The sequence below is a fragment of the Pelophylax lessonae genome (assembly GCF_965119305.1).
Source record: "Pelophylax lessonae genome assembly, chromosome: 2".
Taxonomy (NCBI): Eukaryota; Metazoa; Chordata; class Amphibia; order Anura; family Ranidae; genus Pelophylax; species Pelophylax lessonae.
Window position 1 is genome coordinate 654,690,634 of NC_138769.1, and position 24,389 is coordinate 654,715,022.

Genomic DNA, 24,389 nt, shown 5'->3' on the forward strand with positions numbered 1-24,389 from the left:
GCTAAAGCTGAATAAAAGCCTCTCAAAAGCTGCAGGTGCTGTAGAGCGAGCTTTGTCATAGACTTCTATGGAGGCTTTGAAGATGCTTTTAAGCACCATGAAAGCGCATAGGGTCACTTCATGGTGCTTCAAATCATCTCTAAAGCCTCCATAGAAGTCTATGACAAAGCTCTTTTACAGCACCTGACACTTGTGAGAGGCTTTTATTCAGCTTTAGCCAGAGGCGTAACTAAAACCCTCAGGGCACCGATGCAAGAAATCATAAAGGGCCTGCCTGACCACTGGTCCCGGATCTTCCCTCCAAGTCCTGGGCCCTTCCCACTGATCTCAGGGGTCTTTAATTCCATCAGGGGGCCCTTTATTATGGTCCTGCAGCGGGACCCTTTCACACACGAAACACTTTAGCGGCACACAGCTAATCTTTTTGTAGTATATATTATACATATATTTTGTCAAAAAAAAAAACTTCTTAACATATGGATTTAATCACAAGAGTCCCCCCTTAGATCAGAGTCCACAGAGCCTCCCTTACATCAGTGTCCGCAAAACCTTACATCAGAAACCCGCAGAGCCCCCCATTACATTAGAGTCTGTAGAGCCCCCGTTACGTCATAGTACGCAGAGCCCCCCCCCTTACATCAGGCTACTCCTCCTCTCACCCCTTACTCTAAAGTAAGGGGTCCTCTGGGAACCCTGATTAAGGGGCGCTCTGATGTAAGGGGGAACTCTGTGGACTCTGATGTAAAGAGGAACTCTGATGTAAGTGGGTTTTTGCTCATCAAAGCCCCCTTTACATTAGAGTCTGCAGAGCACCCCTTACATTATTGTACTGATTCAGAGGAAGGAGAGAGAAGGGAAGGGGGAGACTTCAGTCACCATGGATGATGATTTCACTCCACACCCCAGGACGGAAGGAGGCTCATGCAGTCTGCATATCCTCCACGTTCATTCCCCCTGTTGTTCCCAGCTGCTGGGCTCTGCCCACTGATCCCCTTTCTGAGCAAAGCGCTGGAGTGTGGGCAGAGCTGCAGCACACATGGGAAGAGAAGGTTGGGAGGAGGAGGAGCAGGTCCAGCTTTTTCTCTCTTCACTCCCGTCCATGCAGAGAGGGGAGGGGCTGTCAGTGCTGGGTCTGGGCAGTGTAGGAGAGAGTGTAACACACACTCTCTGCTTACAACTGCAGCCAGCAACCCGACCGCGGATCCACAGATCGGGCTTTTGGGGCCCCCCACAAGAAAACTTGCAAACAGTTTGCTGAAGACAAGCAGACTTATGACATGGATTATTGGAACCATTGTTTTGTGGTCTGATGAGACCAAGATAAACTTATTTGGTTTAGATGGTGTCAAGCGTGGGTGGTGGCAACCAGGTGAGGAGTACAAAGACAAGTGTGTCTTGCCTACAGTCAAGCATAGTGGTGGGAGTGTCATGGTCTGGGGCTGCACGAGTGCTGCCGGCACTGGTGAGCTACAGTTCATTGAGGGAACCAGGAATGCCAACATGTACTGTGACATACTGGTGCAGAGCCTGATCCCCTCCCTTCGGAGACTTGGCCGCAGGGCAGTATTCCAACATGATAACGACCCCAAACACACCTCCAAGACGACCTCTGCCTTGTGAAAAAAGCTGAGGGTAAAGGTGATGGACTGGCCAAGCAGGTCTCCAGACCTAAACCCTATTGAGCATCTGTGGGGCATCCTCAAATGGAAGGTGGAGGAGCACAAGGTCTCTAACATCCACCAGCTCCGTGATGTCATCATGGAGAAGTGGAAGAGGACTCCAGTGGCAACCTGTGAAGCTCTGGTGAACTCCATACCCAAGAGGGTTAAGGCAGTGCTGGAAAATAATGGTGGCCACACAAAATATTGACACTTTGGGACCAATTTGGACATTTTCACTTAGGGGTGAACTCACTTTTGTTGCCATCTGTTTAGACATTAATGGCTGTGTGATGAGTTATTTTGAGGGGACAGAAAATGTACACTGTTATACAAGCTGTACACTCACTACTTTACATTGTAGCAAAGTGTCATTTCTTCAGTGTTGTCCCTTCACTTCATTCCTTAAAGTGGTTGTAAACCTTCAGGTTTTTTTTGTTAAAATAAAAAGCATGTTATACTTACCTGCTCTGTGCAATGGTTTTACTCTTCAGGGATCCCTTTCCATGGGGGCACCTGTGCGTGCTCCAGTAGCAGAACTATCAGGGTCGCAGCAGTCGCGCTTGCGACCGGGCCCTGGAGTTCCGCCACCTGAGGGGGGGCCCACCAGCCCCTGTTCTCTTACCGCGGTCACAGCATGAGGGGGCCCGTCCGTCCGCCTGACTGTTCTGGCTAGTGGCTACTACTGAGTCTGTAACTGGCTGCCGCCCTCCCCGATCATTGTGCGTGGGGGGGGGGGGAGGAGGTGTCTACAGCGGCCGGTTGCTAAGAGGAGGCTGGCTGGGCTAAGTTTTCTGTAAAGCAATCTGCTGCTGCCTGCACCGCCCTCAGCCCTGCCAATCCTCCAATAAACAGAGAAGGCAGTGAGGCAGGGGTGGACACTGAAAGAAAGTCAGCTGACCAGCTGACACCAATAGAGTGCAGGGGGAGGAGGAGTTCTCCCCTCTCCGAAGAGACCACATGCTGCCCGCTAGAAGCGTGCCTGCCTGGCTGGAGCTGCTGAGTGAGGGGGAATCATCTGACTCTGACCGACTCAACTGATAATGTAAGTGAACTTGCCTTGAAGAATTTTGATCTCAAACTCCACCCTTGCTGGCTTGCTGCCTCTTAATGAATCCATGCCTGGCACAGAACAGATCTCATCCCTATCTACAACAGAGGTGTTGGGGGGGGGGGGGTGTAGGGATGAGATCTGCGGTGGTGGGGGGATGGGATCAGTAAGACAGAGGTGGTGGTGGTGGGGGAGGATGACACAACATCCCACCCCTCCTCCACCCCCCTCCCCACCATCGCCCCCACTGATCCATCTCCACCACCGCCATTGATCCCACCCCCCTCCCAACCATCACCCCCCCTCACCACCGCCATTGATCCCACCCCACCATCCACCCCCCCTCATCACCACCACTGATCCCACCCCCCTCACCATCGCCGCCACTAATCTCACCCCCCCCCTTCACCACCATCACCACCTCTTATCACACCCCCCTCCCCACCACCGCTGCCACTGATCCCACCCTCCTCCCCACCATTGCCGCCACTGATCCCTTGCCTCTCCCCACCATCACCGCCTCTGATCCCACTTCCCTCCCCACCACCGCCACTGATCCCACCCCCCTCACCAACATTGCCGCCACTGATCCCAAGCCCCTCCCCACCATTACCACCTCTGATCCCACACCCCGCACCACCACCAATGCTGCCACTGCTCCCACCCCCCTCACCACCATCGCCATGGTGCACTATTACTGATCCCATTCCCCTCTTCACCAGCCCTGCTGCTGATCCCATTCCCCACTCTCCCCACCAGAACTATTTTTGATCCCATTCTTCCTCTCCCAACCAGCCCTGTCACTGATCCCATTACCTCTCAACCCACCAGAACTATTGCTGATGCCATTCCCCTTCTCCCCACCAGCCCTGCCACTGATCCCATTCCCCAGGTCAGATTTAACCAATCCTAAGGAGGCAAATCAAGGAAATTCATTGTTGAGGTTCACATTCACTTTAACCACTACCCACCCGTGCCATAGCCGAAAGACGGCTACAGTGCAGGCCTTATTGCAGGGAGGGCATAAATGAACGTTCTCCCGTGCATGAGTGTCAGGGTGCCAGGAAACCAGACCAAACGGAAATGCAGGTAAAATGATGTTTATTGAGAAAAACAACAATAATAACCGCACAGGTTAAGAAAGAGCAGGAACAAGCCAGGATCCGGTTTAGGGATCGATGTATGGTTGTGCTAGCCAGGGTCAAATCCAGAGCGGGTAGTCAGTAGAAGCCAGTTGTCTGCCAAAGCGGGAACGTCAACCAATGCCGAGATGAGAGCCAGAAGATACGCAAGCAAAAGCCTTCATGATTCCTTGCACCGGGGCCCTGAGAAATCTAGTTACGCCTCTGGCGTGCTCCCTCCAAAGAATGCATTTAGGTGAAAATCCTTAAGGCTTTAGAACCACTTTAATGGCTAAGTCCACTTTTCTGACTATGTCTCATGTTTATATCATATGTTATATTTGATCAGATATACTGTAGGTGTACATTCAGATTGCGAGGATTCTGAAGATGTTTTTCAAAAACATTTAACAAGTAGTTTTCATCTTGTTTATGCAAATGACATAAAAACCGCATGCTGCTGGTAACATACACTTACAGCACAACCATTGAGAACTTACTTTTTTCATTTTAGATCAGAGTTGGGATTCACACAGGACCTGTACTAGCAGGAGTTGTTGGTGATAAAATGCCCAGATACTGCCTATTCGGAGACACTGTGAATACAGCTTCCAGGATGGAGAGTCATGGGGTTCCTGATAAAATCCACCTTAGTCCAACAACTTTCCAGTAAGAATGCATCATAAAAAAAAAAAAAATCTAAGAATATAATAGGCTATTTGTAATATATTTTTGCAGCATTTAAGGAACACAATAGCTGAATGCCCAGACCAAAGTTAGGCCATATACTAAGCAAATTTGCTAGATTTCCCCATCAACGCAAACAGTGTTGTTGCGGGAAACCCTCCTGCTGGGCCATTGTCTTTTTCCGGCGGGGACGGATTTCCCTGCCTTCGAGACATTGTTTATCACTAACGGTTATAGCAGCCATTAGCGATAATTGCAAGAGAATCCAGCAAGCTGGCTGTACCAAAGTTGATTGATTGATCACCTTGGTACATTTAACCTGCCCATTAATGGTTCGAACCATGCATGGCCAGCCTTAGCAGTTTCAGTATGTATAGGTTAACCTGACAATAACCCTATGACTAATTTTCACAACATGTCAACAGAAAGCAAGCTGTCATGAATAAAAAAAACATTAATGACAGTTCAAAACATTGCTGTTACAGTGTTCATCACTGTAACAGCAATCACTGTAAAAAAAAAAAATAAAATCTGTTTAAAAATTAAATAAAAAAAATATTTGTCACCAGTCATTATCCCTGAACACCACCGCACCAGTCATTTTTATTTTATTTCATTTCTTCATTTTCCAAAAAATGTGACAAAAAAAATTACAATCTCAAAAAACTCACCATTCCTCTTATGTAATACCTTGGAATGTCTAATTTCCAAAAAAGGGTCATTTTGTTTTTTTTTGTACTATCCTGGCATTTTAAGGGCCTGAAGAAATGTGACAGGCCATCAGTACATTAGAACTGATCAATTTTTAAATATATATATACACTGCTCAAAAAAATGAAAGGAACACTTTGAAAACACATCAGATCTTAATGGGGAAAAATATCATGCTGGATATCTATACTGACATGGACTGGGTAATGTGTTAGGAACGAAAAAATGCCACATCATGGAAAGTGAAAACTATCAACCTACAGAGGGCTGAATTCAAAGACACCCTGAAAATCAAAGTGAAAAAATGTTGCAGCAGGCTAATGCATTTTGCTGAAATTTCATTGCAGCAACTCATAATGGACCTCAGTAGTGTGTATGGCCCTCACGTGCTTGTATGCATGCCTGACAACGTCGGGGCATGCTCCTAATGAGACGACAGATGGTGTCCTGGGGTATTTCCTCCTAGATCTATACCAGGGCATCACTGAGTTCCTGAACAGATTGAGGTGCAACCTTGTGGCTTCAGATGGACCAAAATATAATGTCCTAGAGGGGTTCTATTGGATTAGGTCAGGCACGCATCGGGGCCATTCAATAGTATCAACTCTTTCATCCTCCAACATGTGGCTGCATACTTTTGCCACATGAGGCCTAGCATTGTCGTGCACCAGGAGGAACCCAGGACCCACTGCACCAGCATAGGGCCTGACAATGGCTCCAAGAATTTCATCCTGATAACTAATGACAGTCAGGGTGCCATTGTCTAGCCTATAGAGGTCTGTGCGTCTCTCAATGGATATGCCTCCCCAGACCATCACTGACCCACCACCAAACCATTCATGCTGAATGATGTTACAGGCAGCATAACGTTTTCCATGGCTTCTCCAGACCCTTTCACATCTGTCACATGTGCTCAGGGTGAACCTGCTCTCATCTGTGAAAAGCACAGGGTGCCAGTGGTGGACCTGCCAATTCTGATGTTCCATGGCAAATGCCAATTGAGCTCCACGGTGCCAGGCAGTGAGCACAGGGCCCACTAGAGGACATCGGGCCCTCAACCCACCCTCATGAAGTCTGTTTCTGATTGTTTGGTCAGAGACATTAAAACCAGTGGCTTACTGCCCACATGGAAGAAAAATATATTTAAAATATATTTTTAAAAAACATTTTTTATTTTTCCCAAATATATTGGAAATATATTTGAAATGCTACAATTTTGGCCATATTCAATATATTTCTAATTTTTTTTCCCCTAAATATATTGGAAATATATATTTTTTCCATATGGGTGGGGGTCATATTGTAGGGCTCTGGCAGCGCTCATCCTGTTCCTCCTTGCAAAAAGGAGTAGATACCGGTCCTGCTGATGGGTTAACAACCTTCCATGGCCCTGTCCAGCTCTCCTAGAGTAACTGCCTGTCTCCTGGAATCTCCTTCATGCTATTGAGACTGTGCTGGGAGACACAGCAAACCTTATGCAATGGCACGTATTGATGTGCCACCCTGGAGGAGTTGGACTGCCTGTGCAATCTCTATAGGGTCCAGGTAAAGCCTCATGCTACCAGTAGTGACACTGACCCTAGAACTAGTGAAAAACAGTCAGAAAAGATGAGTAGGGATAAAATGTCAGTGGCCTCCACCTGTAAAACCATTCCTGTTTGGAGGTCGTCTCATTGTTGCCCATTTAGTGCACCTGTCGTTAAATTCATTAACACCAAAGTAGCTGAAATTGATTAACAACCCCATCTGCTACTTAACTGACCAGATCAATATCCCAGGAGTTTATTTGAGTTGATTCTATACTCTGATTAAAAAGTGTCTCTTTTTTGAGCACTGTATCTATCCCATAATTTTTAGACATTATTGGGTTTATTTACTAAAGCTAGAGAGTGCAAAATCAGTCTCACTTCTGCATAGAAACCAATCAGCTTCTAACCTTAGCTTGTTCAATTAGGCTTTGGCAAAAAAACCTAGAAGCTGATTGGTTTCTATGTAGAAGTGTAACTGATTTTGCACTCTCTAGTTCTAGTAAATAAATCCTGATAGCTTTAAGGCAAACAAAATATATATTCTTATTGGGATTTTTTTTTTTTTTACCAAAGACATGCAGCAGAATATATTTTTTGTCCTAAATTTATGAAGAAATTTTATTTGTATTGGATAGGTTTTATAACAGAAAGTAGAAAATATTGGGTCTTTTTTCTATATTTTCGGTCTCTTTTCTTTTATATAGAAAAAGATAAAAAAAAAAAAAAAAAATGAAGTGGTGATGAAAATACACACAAAAGAAAGCTCTATTTGTGTGAAAAAATTATATCAATTTCATTTGTGTACAGTGTTGGAGGACCGCACAATTGAAGGTTAGAGTAGCACAGTGCTGAATAGCAAAAAATGCCCTGGTCATAGAGGGGGTAAAACTTTCGAGAGGTCAAGTGGTTTCAGAGACTATGTTATTTTCTGAAAACATTTGTACCCGCAGTACCCCAAAAGATAAGGAGCATTATACTCCCCTCCACTGTGACCTGTGTTTCCTACCTCCTGTTCATTCCAGCGCTGCAGCCATTGTCAGTCTCTTTAGAATTTTAGGAGCCCTGCACCACAGGCTATGGGCTCCTTCTACTGACCCTTATGTCACTATGAGATGCAGCAGTTACATAAAGGTCAGATGATGAGAATCTCAGCACACATTGGGAGACAAAAGCATCTGACACTCCAGGAAGTAGAGAATCCCAAAGCCATTGAGGGATGCTGCAGCACTGCAACAGGGCAGAGGTAGAAGACATGGGCTACTGGAGGGGAAAATACTGTATAATACCCAGGGCTGCTGATAGGGGGGGCCACCAATCCTCCTGCAGGGGGCCCGGGCACACAGGGGGGCCCCAACAGCACAGAAAATCGGTGCGGTTGGGCAGAGGGGCAGTTACAGAAAGAATACCTGTGCAGCTCTCTGCAGCAGCTGAATGCCAGTTTCTCCCCCTTCTGCCAGCTTTCAGCTGCTGCAGAGAGAGAGACACAGACACCGGGCATAATTCCTGTAATTGCTTCTCCTGCTCCTGCACTTGTAGTCAGGGTCGCTGATAGAGCGAACCACCAATCCTCATGTAGGGGGCCCGGGCACACAGGGGGGCCCCACCAACAGCACAGGAAATCAGTGCGGTTGGGCGGAGGGGCAAGTATAGAAGGAAGCCCTGTGCAGCTCTCTGCAGCAGCTGAATGCCAGTGTCTCCTCCTCCTGCCAGCTTTCACCTGCTGCAGAAAGAGACACAGACACAGGACATCGTTCCTGTAATTGCTTCTCTGACACCTCCCTGTTCTGCCAGCTTCTGACACCCCTTCCTGTGTGCTTCCCTGTCCTGTAAAAAAAAAATAACAAATTTTAAAAAATAATAACAATTAATTAATTAATTAAAATTGTAATAAATAATTAAAAAAAAATGTAAAATTAAAAAATTGTTAAAAAATTTTACATTTAAAAAAAAAAATGTAAAAATCAAATAAAACACGGGTTTTTATGTTTGTGTCCGCTAATAATGATTTAGTGATAATATTATCTTGATGAATTTGGGTAGGCTGTACGGGGCCCCATGATTTCTAACAGTAGCCCTGATAATACCTCTTTACTTGCAGGGTGTTGGTGGTACGATTTTTTTTAGGGTCTCTTTATTAAAAAAACAAAAAAAACTTTTATTTAAATCCTTCTACAGGGCCTTGAAACACAAGGACTTTGACATCGTGGACAGAGGAATTATTGATGTAAAAGGCAAAGGGAAAATGAACACATATTTCCTAATAAAGAATTTACATCTAACTGAAGAGGAAATTATGGGCATGCCATGTGAAGACCCTCAGGCAGAACATAATCTGTCTGCCGGTAAGTGACGGCCTTTTTATTCACATTTTGTAAATTTTTTAATTGAAGCCAATGCAAGCCAATTGATAAGTTTTGCTTTTACTTTTCCACTTTTTGGGGAGACTTTTCTTCACTTCGTCCCAATAACAGTTGACTATGGAAAAGGAAAGATCAGGGAATTTCGCCAACAGGGATCCAAAATAAACAGCAGGGATAGCAATAAAGACATTTTTAGAGTGGGGAAGGGTTACGTCCTCTGATGGGTTTTAATTGCTGTCCCTTACTTCTTGTCCTGGTCACAAGTAGTTTGTGGAACATGATGTGAAGGGCAGGAAGAAGGGAGAGTGAGGAAGGGTAAGAACCTTTGTAAAGTAGGTACTGCTGTTTTGAGAATTACAGTGGCGGCTGGTGCTCAAAATTTTTGGGGGGCGCAAAAAGAAAAATGTGATAGGTATTGCTTCGCGCCAAAAAACGCAGTAAAAAATTGCGTGACTTTGAAGCTGTGCCCCCTTCAATGCAATGAACACTGTGCTGTGCCCCCTTCAATGCAATGAACACTGTGCTGTGCCCCCTTCAATGCAATGAACACTGTGCTGTGCCCCCTTCAATGCAATGAACACTGTGCTGTGCCCCCACAATGCAGAGTTCAGCGTGCATGCCCCTTTCAATTCAGAGCGCCACAGCATTGTCCCCAATCACTGCAGAGCGCCACAGCATTGTCCCCAATGATTGCAGAGTGCCCACAGCATTGTCCCCCAATGATTGCAGAGTGCCACAGCATTGTACCCCAATGATTGCAGAGTGCCACAGAATTGTACCCCAATGATTGCAGAGTGCCCACAGCATTGTACCCCAATAAATGCAGAGCGCCACAGCATTGTACCCCAATAAATAAAGAGCGCCTCAGCATTGTACCCCAATAAATGCAGAGCGCCACAGAATTGTACCCCAATGATTGCAGAGTGCCACAGAATTGTACCCCAATGATTGCAGAGTGCCACAGCATTGTACCCCAATGATTGCAGAGTGCCACAGAATTGTACCCCAATGATTGCAGAGTGCCACAGAATTGTACCCCAATAAATGCAGAGTGCCCACAGCATTGTACCCCAATAAATGCAGAGTGCCCACAGCATTGTACCCCAATAAATGCAGAGCGCCACAGCATTGTACCCCAATAAATACAGAGCGCCTCAGCATTGTACCCCAATAAATGCAGAGCGCCACAGAATTGTACCCCAATGATTGCAGAGTGCCACAGAATTGTACCCCAATGATTGCAGAGTGCCACAGAATTGTACCCCAATAAATGCAGAGTGCCCACAGCATTGTACCCCAATAAATGCAGAGTGCCCACAGCATTGTACCCCAATAAATGCAGAGCGCCACAGCATTGTACCCCAATAAATACAGAGCGCCTCAGCATTGTACCCCAATAAATGCAGAGCGCCACAGAATTGTACCCCAATGATTGCAGAGTGCCACAGAATTGTACCCCAATGATTGCAGAGTGCCACAGCATTGTACCCCAATGATTGCAGAGTGCCACAGCATTGTACCCCAATGATTGCAGAGTGCCACAGAATTGTACCCCAATCATTGCAGAGTGCCACAGAATTGTACTCCAATGATTGCAGAGTGCCACAGAATTGTACCCCAATGATTGCAGAGTGCCACAGCATTGTACCCCAATGATTGCAGAGCGCCACAGCATTGTACCCCAATAAATGCAGAGTGCCCACAGCATTGTACCCCAATGATTGCAGAGTGCCACAGCATTGTATCCCAATAAATGCAGAGCGCCACAGCATTGTACCCCAATAAATGCAGAGTGCCCACAGCATTGTCCCCCAATCAATGCAGAGTGCCCACAGCATTGTCCCCCAATCAATGCAGAGTGCCCACAGCATTGTACCCCAATAAATGCAGCGTGCCCACAGCATTGTCCCCCAATAAATGCAGAGTGCCCACAGCATTGTCCCCCAATCAATGCAGAGTGCCCACAGCATTGTACCCCAATAAATGCAGAGTGCCACAGCAATGTACCCCAATAAATGCAGAGTGCCACAGCAATGTACCCCAATAAATGCAGAGTGCCCACAGCATTGTCCCCCATCAATGCAGAGTGCAGCGTGCGTGCTCCCTTCAATTTAATGCACTTACCTGGCGGCGGCGGGTTCTTCCCTCCTCGATCCAGTCCGGCGGCGGCGGCAGCGGGAAGGAGAGCGGCTTCTCCCTCGTCCTCCGAGCGGCGGTGACGGTGAGTGACTGACTCACGCACCGGCACCGCCCCCATTGTGACGTCAGGGATCGGATGTCTTGGATGATGATTGGTCCAGGCTGGAGACTGGACCAATCACAGCCAGGATATCCGAAAGTGGGGCTGTCCAATCGCAAGGACTTGCGATCGGGTTACGCCCCCAGAAGGCTGCCGATCGGCGCCTCTTCTGGGACGTAACCCCACCCCCCCCTCTAGCCACCACTTCCATTACAAAGGCCGGCGAACCCAATTTTTTTTTTGTAAAACTTTATTTGTTCGCTTTGTCATTTTTTTTTTCTTTTTTTTTTTCTTTTTTTTAGGGGTAGGGGGCGGCGCCCTGGCGCCTGCTATGCACGGGCCGCCACTGGAGAATTATCATTTTTTTTTAATGCTTTTTAGGTACACGTGTACATTTGATCGCTCTCATGTACAGTAAATTATAGTTCTTCATTTGTACTATTGCTTTCTCTTTCAAAGCAAACACGATGAGGCAGTATAATTATGCAGGTTCTGGTGAGAAGGGACCAAAGAAATTATAAAATCCCTCCAACCGAATCAGTGCATAGCGCAGTAAAGTCTTTTTAGAACAGAAGATATTCATGTCTCATTGCATTACATATACCCTTGATAATATAAATATTCATTTTTTCAGGACAATGGGCAGTGCAAAGCAAGTTATTCCTTTGCACCGCATCAGCCAGATACGCATCCATAACTGCTGGTCTATCATGCTAATTTAGCCTAATATTATAAAGACATTTATTTCAAATTGCATACAGCTGTTTCAGGCTTTTTGTCCATCAACGATGCAATGTATGGATACTATGGCTTCTATGGAGTGGGGTTTTGGGACCCCATGGGATTGTACAAACATACACATTATGGTGAGAAGGTCTAAAGGAAATCAAAAAGCCCTACAACAGAATCAATGAAAATTAATCCTCTTAGTTTTGGGATATGCGATTTCCTTGTCTTCTAAGGAAAGGGCCTTCCCCAAACTGTTTGGAGAGGCACAACTGTCTAACATAACTTTGTACTGTATGCTGTAGCATCAATAGTACCTTTCACTAGGAACACATAAATTAAATAATTCAGAGGTTTGTTCACATAATCCTACCCATAAAATCTTCTGAGAAAATGAAAAAATATTTTTATTTGAAAATTAGGTTTTCACAGGTGAGGATGAAACTTTTTTGTGTGTTTTCAAGAGAAATTTAAGGATGTACTGCAAGAATACCAACATCAAAGAAGATGTACTAGAGTGAAGAGTCCTGGCTTCAGTCCCTAAGAATTTGAGGAGAGTAACATTGTGTGTAACCTCTTGGATAGGAAGATTTTGAGCTTACAAGGTTGCTCATCTATATTGTTTCTGTGGTGGAGGGTTCCATTTTTTAAATTTCTTATTTGTGTTGTTGCACATTTTCTGTTGATGAAAAGCTGTTTCCTGGCATTTGCCCCCTTTTCCCATGTTAGAATTGATTCATTCTGAAGAATTTCTACCATGACAAAAGAATGTTGACAAGCCCATGGATCATGTACTGTTGCTAAAAACAAAAATGGCTGTGTTAAAAATAATAGCAGTGTGTTTTAAAAAGTGAGTAAAGCTCAAAATTGTTATAATATCTTTTTTTTCCATAAATGCAAATGTATTGGGAACACTGCACTGTCTAATCCAAGTCAAAGCATAAAGAAAAAAGTTTCACATTTGTTATTATTTAACAGAAAGTGAATAAAAGGGAACAGAGGCGTAACTAGAACCTTCAGGGCCTTGGTGCAAGAAACCATGAAGGGTCCCTAAGACCCCTGGCTGAGGCCCTTCCCTTCAAGTCTGGGGCTCTTCCCACTGATCCTGGGGCCCTTTACTCTCGTTTCGGAGTCCTTTATTACGGTCCCACTGTGGGACCCTTTCACAAGTTCTGCAGTGGGCCTCCTTCCTGCCATCTTGGGGCATCCCCACGGTGGTGGAATGCCAGGGCCCGATTGCAAGTGTGACCTTTGCGATCCTGGAAGTTCACCCACTGGTGTCAGTAGTTTTTATTTTTTTGGTATTCTAATTGTATTATTTTTTATCATTTTATTTTATTTTTTTTACAATGTCACTGACTATGACTCTGTCTATTCAGAAAAGGAAGGTGCTGGTAAATTACATATTTACCGACCCTTCCTGGTTCTTTATTGTGACACATCCCCTGCAGCAGCCAGCAGAAGAGGGAAGGGAGCACAGGGGGGGGAGGGGGGCACAGTAGGGGAGGGGGGACCAGGGGAGCACAAATTCAAATTCTTTATTGAAATATTCAAAGGCAACAAAAAAAAAAACAAATGCCACATACGGCAACATTAGAAAGTGCAGCATGACAGAAACAAAACTGACTGTAGATCAGTGAGAAAAGCATTATCAAGCAAAAAACTTAAACCAGCAACATATCAAAAGGAGAGACAGTAAAAGGAGGGCAGGAAGGTTTTTTATCTAATGTATTCTATGTGTGTATCAACCTCCCCAGCACCCCCTAATACTTACCTGTGCCCCCTCTCTGTCCAGCGATGTCCACGAATCCCTCGGTCTTCCTGGGACTCTCCCTCCTGATTGGCTGAGATACAGGCGTCATTGGCTCACACAGCTGTCAATCAAAGTCAGTGAGCCAATCAGGAGAGAGAGGGAGTGGGGTCGAACAGCTGCTCAGTGTCTGAATAGACACACGGAGCTGCAGTTCAAGCTGCTTGCTGTGGGGGCACTCGATAGGAGGGAGGAGCCAGGAACAGGAACGGGGGACTGGAGAAGAGGAGGAGCCAGGCTACTTTGTGCAAAACCAACTAAACAGAGGAGGTAAGTATAACATGTTTGTTATTTTTTTATTAAAAAAAAAAAAAAACAAGACTTTACAATCATTTTAATCTTTTTGGTCTGGAATCAAGATGCTGCTCGCTTACTGGTGTGTTTGGGTCTTGTTGAAACATTAATTTCAAGGGCATTTCCTTTTTGGCATAAGGCAACATGACCTCTTCAAGTATTTTGATGTATTCAAACTGATTCATAATCCCTGGTATGCAATAAATAGGCTATAACTCCATAGTATGAGAAACATCCCCATATCATGATGCTTGCCCGACCATGCTTTACTGTCTTCACAGTGAACTGTGGCATGAATTCAATGTTTGGGGGTCATCTGACGAACTGTCTGTGGCCCCTAGACCCAAAAAGAACAATCTTGCTTTCATCAGTCCACAAAATGTTGTGCCATTTTTTTTTTTTTTTTTTAGGCCAGTCAGTGTGTTCTTGTGGCAAATTTTAACCTCTTCAGCACGTCCTTTTTTCAACAATGGCACTTTGTGGGGTCTTCTTGCCGATAGCTTGGCTTCACATAGGTGTCTTCTAATTGTTACAGTATTCCCAGGTAACTTTACATCTTCTTTCATCACCCTGGAGCTGATCATTGACTGAGTTTGCTATTTTGGATATTCTTCGATCCATTCGAATGGCAGTTTTCCATTTTCTTCCACGTCTTTCTGGTTTTGGTTGCCATTTTAAAGCATTTGAGATCATTTTGGCTGAGCAGTCTATCAGTTTCTGCACTTCGTTATATGTTTTCCCCTCTTCAATCAACTTTTTATTCAAAGTGCGCTGTTTTTCTGACCAATGTCTGGAACGACCTATTTTACTCAGATTTTCAGAGAGAAATGCACTATACCCAGCATTTGCTGCCTTCATCCCTAACCACTTAAGGACTGCCCCACGTTCATATACTGTGGCAGGGCAGCCATTAAGCGCAAATTCACTTACCTATACGTCATCTTCTTCTTTGACTCTAGGGTGCGCATTGCCGGAGCCCCACTCCTGCTGTGATTGGATACAGCGGGAGCCAATCAGCGGGTCCTGGGGACATGATGTCTGCCGAGAACCCAGGGAGTATATAGAGAGGCAGAACGGTGGTCTGCCTATGTAAGCAAAGCAGACAGCCTTTCTGCCAGAGAGGAAAATGGAGATCTCATGTTTCTGCTAAGCAGGAACACAGATCTCTGTTTTCCTTTAGTCAAAGTAACTTCCCCACAGTTAGAAAGCACTAATAGGTAACACACTTAACCCTTTAATTGCCCCTGGTGTTAACCCCTTCCCTGCCAGTGTCATTTATACAGTGGCAGTGCATTTTTTGTAGCACTGATCACCGTATTGGTGTCACTGGTCCACAAAAAGTATCACTTAGTGTCAGATTTGTCCGCTGCAATGTTGCAGTCCCGATAAAATTGCTGATTGGCCACCATTACTAGTAAACAATATAAGAAAAAAAAAAGTCACTAAATCTATCCCATAGTTTGTAGACGCTATAAATTTTGCGCAAACCAGTCAATATACGCTTATTGTTTTTTTTTTTTTTGCCAAAAATATGTAGCAGAATTGGCCTAAATTTATAAAAAAAAATAGATTTTTTTTACAATTTTTTATTGGATATACTTTATAGCAGAAAGTAAAACATATTGTTTTTTTTTTTTTTCAAAATTTGCAGTCTTTTTTTGTTTAAAAATAAAACCTGCACAGGTTATTAAATACCACCAAAAGAAAGCTTGATTTTTGGGGAAAAAAGGACATCAATTTTATTTGGGTGCAGCGTCACATGACCATGCCATTGTCAGTTAAAGCAACGCAGTGCTGTATCGCAAAAAATGGCCTGGTCAGAAAGGGGGTAAAACCTTCCGGAGCTGAAGTGGTGAAATAAGGGCCACCTGTTTTTTCACAGACTGAATGACCTCACTAATTAAACTCCACCTGCTATTATTTTGAACATGTCCCTGTCAATTAATGATTCAATTACACACAATCACCAGCATGCATGTCATGACTGTTGGTTTTCTATTAGGCCCCTTTCACGCGAATGATCCGATCAGATCCTCCTGTCAGTTTTTAGGCGGATCTGTTTGGATCCTCCATGCATCCCTATGGGGCAGTGGATGTCAGCGGTGACATGTCTGCTGACACCCGCTGCCATCCGCATCTGATCCTGTCTGTGAAATCCGGACGGATGGAAACCCTATTTTCCATCCGTCCTGGGGATCGGATCGGATGGGATCGGATGAGAGTGGACAGGCGGTCCGCTCTCATCCAATTCCCCCATAGAGAGCAGCGGGGCTCTGACACCTCCCTCTACACACACAGTGCGGAGACGAAGCTGTCATCCGCCTGCTCAGCGTGGATCGGCGGATCGATCCCCACTGAACAGAGAACGGCTCGCAACGGACAGCAGACCGTGTGAAAGGAGCCTTACTCTACTCTACACCTACTAGTAAATTATTTGCCATGTAGAAATAGAATTTATACCAAAAACAGTTATTGATCTGGTTTGCATAGTAGTTGAGGTTGAATAAAGACAATAGTCCATCCAGTTCAACCTGTGTAGGTGTGTGTGGCCGTAATCATCTCTCATACCCCTTAATGTTCTGATCCTTGAGATGTACCTCCAAGAGTCTTTTGAAAGCCACCATACTTCTCGCAGAAACTACCTCTTGTGGTAGAGAATTCCACAATCTTGTAGCCCTAACAGTAAAAAACCCCTTGCGTTGCCTGAGGTCAAAACGCTTCTCCTCTAATCACATTGTATGTCCTTGAGTTCTCATGCAATCCTTGCTACTGAACAGCTTTTTTTCTATGCTGAGATCACCATTGAGGTATTTATAAATTGCTATCATGTCCCCTCTCAGGCGTCTCTTCTCCAGGGAGAATAAATTAAGCGATTGTAGACGCTCTTCATAATGGTTAGTGATGTTGGACTGCTATTATTTTGAATACAACTGTATAACAAATGTTCTTTATTGCAGTTTTGGATCACCTAGAAACCATAGAGGATTATGAGATAAATGGAACAGAAGATGAAGTTGCATTAGACCAGAAGACCAGCGATACAAACAATCAGCCCACAACCACTGCTACTTCAAGAACATGCCGTGTTCTATAGACAAATTGCAGATGACATTTTTACAATTTGGCAAACATTTTGTTTAATTATATATATTCATGAAACATTTCTTCTCAGTTCTCAGTAAGTGCAATATATTTTTTGACTGAACGTTATTTTAGAACAAATAGTACAAAAATAATCAGTGTCTATCTCTACAGGAAGGAAAAATTGCACTATTTTCCAGCTAGTACTGTAAACATTTCCTTGCATTCTATTTCCTTGGTTTTTTAACTTTTACAGACAGGCTTCAGAGACATCTCTTCCTCTAGAAGGGTCTTCAAACTATGGCCCTCCAGTTGTTCAGGCACTACAATTCCTATCATGCCTAGCTATGTCTGTGAATGTCAGAGTTTTACAATGCCTCATGGGACGTGTAGTTCCGCAAACATCTGGAGGGCCGTAGTTTGAGAATCCCTGCTCTAGATGGTAATAAGCTGTTCAGTGACATTGTACACTGCTAAAAAAAATTAAAGGGACACTTTGAAAACACATCGGATCTTAATGGGGAAAAATATCATGCTGGATATCTATACTGATATGGACTGGGTAATGTGTTAGGAAGGAAAGGATGCCACATTGTTTGATGGAAATTAAAAGGATCAACCTACAGAGGGCTGAATTCAAAGACCCCCTGAAAATCAAAGTGAAAAAATTATGCAGCAGGCCAGTCCATGCTTAAATTTCATTGCAGCAACTCAAAATTGTACTTAGTAGTTTTTATGGCCCCAAAGTGCTTGTATGCATGCCTGACAATATCGGGGCATGCTCCTAATGAGATGACAGATGGTGTCCTGGGGTATTTCTTCCCAGAGCTCCTGAACAGTCTGAGGTGCAATCTGGTGGCGTCGGATGGACCGACACATAATGTTCCAGAGGTGTTCTATTGCATTAGGTCAGGCGAGCGTGGGGGCCATTCAATGATATAAATTCCTTTATCCTCCAGGAACTGGCTGCATACTCTCACCACATGAGGCGGGGCATTGTCGTGCACTAGGAGGAACCCAGGACCCACTGCACCAGCGTAGGGTCTGACAATGAGTCCAAGGATTTCATCTCGATACTTAATGACAGACAGGGTGCCATTTTCTAGTCTGTAGAGGTCTGGGTGTCCCTCCATGGATATGTTTCCCCAGACCATCACTGACCCACCACCAAATCAGTCATGCTGAACGATGTTACAGGCAGCAGAACGTTCTCCACGGCTTCTCCAGATCCTTTCATGTCTGTCACCTATGCTCAGGATGAACCTGCTCTTATCTGTGAAAAGCAGAGGACACCTTGCCAATTCTGCTGTTCAATGGCAAATGCCAATCGAGCTCCACTGTGCCAGGCAGTGAGCTAGATGATGTCGGGCCCTCAGGCCACCCTCATGAAGTCTGTTTCTGATTGTTTGGTCAGAGACATTCACACCAGTGGCCTGCTAGAGGTAATTTTGTAGGGCTCTGGCAGTGCTCATCCTGTTCCTCCTTGCACAAAGGAGCAGATACCGGTCCTGCTGATGGGTTAAGGCCCTTCTATGGCCCTGTCCAGTTCTCCCAGAGTAACTGCCTGTCTCCTGGAATCTCCTTCATGCTCTTGAGACTGTGCTGGGAGACACAGCAAACCTTCTGGCAATGGCACGTATTGATGTGCCATCCTGGAGGAGTTGGACTGCCTGTGCAACCTCTAAAGGGTCCAGGTATTGCCTCATGCTACCAGTAGTGACACCGCATCCAATTCGCACATATGTGAACCCGGGCCTTAGTGTATTATCTGTTTATGCACAAACAAAGATGTTTTCTTTTACTAGTCATCCATTACTGAGTGAATAAAGGGATTGAGCCCATTCGTTCCAGCGCCGTGCAGGACCCCAACGGCACAAGCTGCTGACTCTCATCTCATTGGACTGATTGATAGCAGCAGGAGCCATTGGCTCCCGCTGCTGTCAAACAAATCCAGTGACAGGGGAGCAGGGGGTGGGGCCGATGTGTCAGATGAAGAGGAGGAGCACCACTGGGGCACCCCCACAGAGCAGGTAAGTATTACATGTCTGTTATTTTTATTTTAAAAAATCCGAACCTTTACAACCCCTTTAACTACACCTGTCCCTATGACAAACATGAAGGCATCTTGTAGTGCACATACACATCTTCCTAAGCACCTTCAGATTCTCAAACAGGAATATTTAAACACTCTCAAGCAATGCTGGGATCTGGGGTGCCACCTCCCACACCTTCTTTTTAGCTAAAAAGGCCACCGATTATGGACTGTCCAATACAAAACAGTGAATGGGTCAGCTTTCAACACCACTATCTAGTCCCATGAAAAATATGAAAGCACCATGGGGAGTTTTACAACACTCCTACAAGTTTTCATTGTATGTATAATTTCTCTTCCTCCCGGTGATCAAAGTTACTGGAACGGCAAGTGTAATATTATCAATGGAAATTGTGCTGTGTGATCCTGTGAGGTTCAGCTTACAATAATGGTTTTAGGTGAATAAAGGATGAGAATATTACTATACCAAGGTGTGCTGGTGAAGATTCCTGTTTTTTTCATTATATGAGGTGAACAAGAAAAGCAAAGCAAGTGGAGATGAAGATAGTAGTGGTGATAAGGAGAAGCCTGAGAGTCACTGAGAACTGTTGGCAAAAGTTAAGGAGGAGGTGGGGAGATGTTGCAATAAGGTTCCTTTCACATGGGCTTTCCGCCTGGCGGACTCTGTTTTGCTCAGCGGGGGATTGATCCGCTGATCCCCGCTGAGCAGGCAGACGACAGAGATGGAGCTGTCAGAGCCCCGTTCTCCTCTATGGGAGATTGGATGAAAACGGACCACCTGTCCATTTTCAACTGATCTGATCCTCCAGATGGATGGAAAAAAGGGTCACCATCCGTCTGGATTTGGCGGATGGGATAGCAGCGGGTGTCAGCGGACATGTCGCCGCTGACATCCGCTGCTCCATAGGGGTGCATGGAGTGTCCAATCAGGTCCGTCTGAAAAACTGACAGGTGGACCTGATCAGAAAGCTTGTGTGAAAGGGGCCTTAGGGAATACACAGATAAGAAAATGGAAAGTAGATGGTGCAGATGGAAAGCAAAAGCACAGTCCTGGTCTTCACACGTTTCTTTATGCTGCAGGCAGACCGAATGAAAACTAAGCAGTGTTTAAATTGGCTTAGGCTTGTGATCACCAAAATGACTGAAAGCATTGAACTCTAAAGCCCCGTACACACGCACCGATTGTCGGCCGAACGATCGGCCGTCTTTTGTCCAGTGTTGTTGTTTTGGTTGAAATGTGCTCTAGACTGCACACGAATTTTGTCGGCCAACAACCAACTGCAGAAGTGATGTCATGTGCTGGTCTACTTTTCGTGTGTTTTTTCTTCTCTGAGCATGCCCAGTCTTGCTCATCTGATGTTTGTCGGCCGAAATCTGTACTGACTGACGAACAATCGGCAGTTCTGTTGTTGGCCAGCAAACATTTTATAGCATGCAGACCAGATTTTGTTCGGCCGAAAAGTCGCAGTCGGTTGTCGGAAGCATCATACTAACAAGCCGACAATCGGCCGATCGGACGTTGGCTGAACATTTACGGCTGACAATCGGTACGTGTGTAAGGGCCTTAAGGCTAGCCACACATGCATAGATAAATCCAGGCCATGCCCAACAGTGAGTGTTTTCTGGGTATTGTATTCAAACAACTGCAACACCCGTGGCTGCATGAATACCCAAACAGTGACTACATCTGATAAGGGGTCCATTTAAAAATCAATGGTCTATCCTTCAGTCAAAGGGTTCTCTCTGCTGCATTAAGGGATGCCTGTAACACACAGAAGACTGTACATTGTGGCCTGTATTTTATGAGTGGGCTTTAAAATGCAGGCTGCAGGAGTATAGCACATGTGGATAATATCTGCTCTCCCTTATAAAAGTCCTAGTGTTTATCAATCAAGGCAAGAAATGGATGCTTTGTTTTATCCCAAACCATAATATTATTTGGTATTGCTGGCATGTACACAAAGGATAAGTTCACTTTTTGTAACATGTTACACCCATATTTAGGGTGTAACATGTTACGAACAGGCCAACCCCCGCCCCTCCCCCCCAAATCTGACAGCTAATGAGGAGCTAACCCCCCCCCCCCTCGCTAGCTGTCACAATAAAAAAAAAAACACTTCAATCATTCACAGTCCTCTGTGAATGGAAAACGACAAGTCCCGACATCCTTTTCGGCTTTCAGCTTGTAGTTTTCAATGAACTACCACAGTGCTGTGATATTTAATTGAGTCAGATGTCAGATCAGTCCTGTCAGATTGTATCTGTTTATGGGCACACAGATATACTGACAGGTATGCAGGAGACCTGCGTGGCCCCAGCGATCAGCACATCGTAATATGCAATGCTTTGGCCCCAGAAACAAGAAATAATAAATGCATATTTTTTTCTGCAAAAAAATGTGCATTTATTATTTTTTGTGTAAATGTAAACTTATCCTTTAAAGCTTGTGAATTCTGGTTCAACCCTTCTGGCTCCAGGTTGTCAAATTCTTGCACGATCATATGGGCTCCCCATTACAGTTGGACCCAAGGGTATGTCTCCTGGGTTTATTCCCCGATTCGGAAATAGATAAATTCCTCTCTACATTCCTTTTGTGCCCGTAAGCTGATAGCCAGAACATGGATGCGGCCCCCAACCTCCTTTTCAGGCATGGAGAGCAGACGTGAATTCCACCCTGTTATATAAAAAAACGGATTTACCGCCACAGGGGGTTGTCCTGCCAAATGTGAGAAGGTGTGGGGGAGATGGTTGGAAAATGCTGCTAACTGCTCCGATTAGACTTCCCTCTTTATTGAGTTGTTGCACCTGTCTCCTTTAGTTTTGACTTTGTCCTTGTTGTCTCCCTTACGATTGGCCTATCACAATGCACCTTAATCCTGTTATGTTCCTGGATAAACCTTGTGTGCCATCAAGTGGTCTGTACATTTCCCTTTTGAATATGGATGCTTTTAATTCTGTTTTGAATGTACCATTGCCTTTTGGCGTTTTCTTCCTTTATGTAATGTAATGCACTGTTGCAATTGTTTTCAATAAACTTTGTTTTAAGAGGAAAAAAAGCTTGTGAATTCTAAAGTGTGGTCTACTTTGGGACAGGGAAAAATAAACTTTTGTGTAATTGCAGTGTACAAAAAGAGCTTTTTTTCTGCAAGATTTTTCAGCAAGGTGGAGTACAATTAAATTTTTGGATATGCTCTCTAATGAGCAAGCAAGTAAGCAGTTTATCCCTGAGCGGTCACACCTGTTCCTTCAAGGCAACAGGTGATAATTGCCTATGTGGACACAGGGAATATGGCAATTCCCACACACGAGCCTCCAAGTTTCACACCTCATTATCAACAGAGCTGAGCCTAGATAATCCCTAGATGTAAATACTGCTCTGGACAGAAAACATTACAATTTTATGAAAACCAGAGGCCTCACTTTTGGCCTTGGTCACAGTTGATCTGTGGTAGCCAGCCATATAGTTGTGGTGGGATTCTACTGATTAAATGTCCTCCAGGTGGGTAGTACTTAGATTATGGATATCTATTCTCTACATCACATGTGTCAAACACAAGGCCCACGGGCCGAATCTGGCCCTCCAGGCCATTCCATGTGGCCCTTGCACCTCTCCTGCAGCTGCTGCATCTCCCTCATTTCCGCCCCCACCTTGTCTCAGCAGATGGCAGCAGAGAGGACAGATCTCCTCTGCCAGATCCTGTGCTTCCCCCTGTAGCTGCATAGAGGACCCCCCCCCCAACTTAGCACTTGGCAGCAGAGAGGAAGACACAACTCCTCCTACAGATCCTGCACCTCTCTGTGCATCTGCAGCACCCCCTCCTCTCCAGCTCCACTGGTCTCAGCATTCAGCAGACTCCGGAAGCTGACTCCAGCCCTTCTCCAGACACTGCAGTTGCTGCTTCCCAGCTCTGCCTCCAGCTTCTTCCCAGCAGCAGCGCATGGTAAAGGGAATACACTGTGAAATAAGGGATGAGGGGGTGGGGGCTCTGGAATTCTGATAGTGCTGGGCTACAGATAGAACTGGCCCTCTAAGGGGGACCATAATGGGGATGCGGCCCGCGATGAAATTGAGTTTGACACCTCTGCTCTACATGGTAATTAGAACAGATAAAGCAGAATCAATGCAGATTTTAGAAAACAGTTTTACATGCTTAGATGTCCTAACACCTATAAAACTGCATCTACACTTTGTTAATCAGGTAAATGTATGCAAAAGTTCCCATACAAATGCACCATTACAGTCAATTAAAAAATTGTGATTGAAAGCAGTTATAGTAGTTGACTACAGTATAATGGCACAAAACTAATGAATTTTAGTTGCATTAAAAGTGTAAATAGTTCCAAAACCTTTTTAGTGAACTATCCTATAAGGATTTTTACATATATGTTCGTCATGTCCTCTCCTTGGTATCTTGGGCTTAATGTACTATCACAAAGGATATTTTGCAATTCTACAACCATCATAAACCACCAGCAAAAGGGATTTTCTGTATTTAAAAAATGCCTCTACAGCCTCAACTTCAGAATAAAAACTTTCCTTAATGGGAAGATTCTCTTCATTACTCAATATCACTTGCACAATGGCACCAAGCAGTTTGAAAGCACATTAAGTTTTCCAAATGTGGACATTGGAAATCCCTTCTAAAATTATTGCACAACTGGTATTATACCCCCCAACAAGCTATCAAAAATCGTTCCTTCTCTATCTCCCAAATGCTGGAGGGGTTTTGGTATTGATGGGGCTCCACTCTATATCTAGTGGGAGAGTCCTTGCATCACAAACTTTTGGAATAATATCAACTTGTTTATCACCTTAATTAAAGGTTTTTGTTATTATCTTACCTCAATTGGCCCTACTGGAATAGGGATTGAATTATGGACTAATCTACTACACTCATGTATTAATTGCCACTCGCTTAGCTATTTCCCATAATTGGAAAAGCAATATCCCCCTTCTCTTTAACAAATTATCAATATTCTTAAAGTGGTGCTCCAGCCCCCCCCCAAGGAAAAATACATACTGTAGCTGCTGACTTTTAATATTAGGACACTTACCTGTCCTGGAATCC

The 24,389-nt window shown here is 44.7% G+C and overlaps 1 protein-coding gene across 1 annotated transcript in view; it reads left to right on the forward strand.

The window, feature by feature from the left end:
• The window catches only part of LOC309548228 (guanylate cyclase soluble subunit beta-2-like), a gene marked incomplete at its 3' end in the record, with an annotated part of 70,561 nt that extends 53,281 nt beyond the window's left edge, over positions 1 to 17,280 (forward strand). The window contains exons 12-14 of the mRNA XM_082248180.1: positions 4,345 to 4,499; positions 8,933 to 9,099; positions 17,144 to 17,280. Coding sequence (XP_082104306.1) covers positions 4,345 to 4,499; positions 8,933 to 9,099; positions 17,144 to 17,280 — 459 coding nt within the window. The remainder of the gene's footprint in view (positions 1 to 4,344; positions 4,500 to 8,932; positions 9,100 to 17,143) is intronic.
• Positions 17,281 to 24,389: the final 7,109 nt, after the last annotated feature.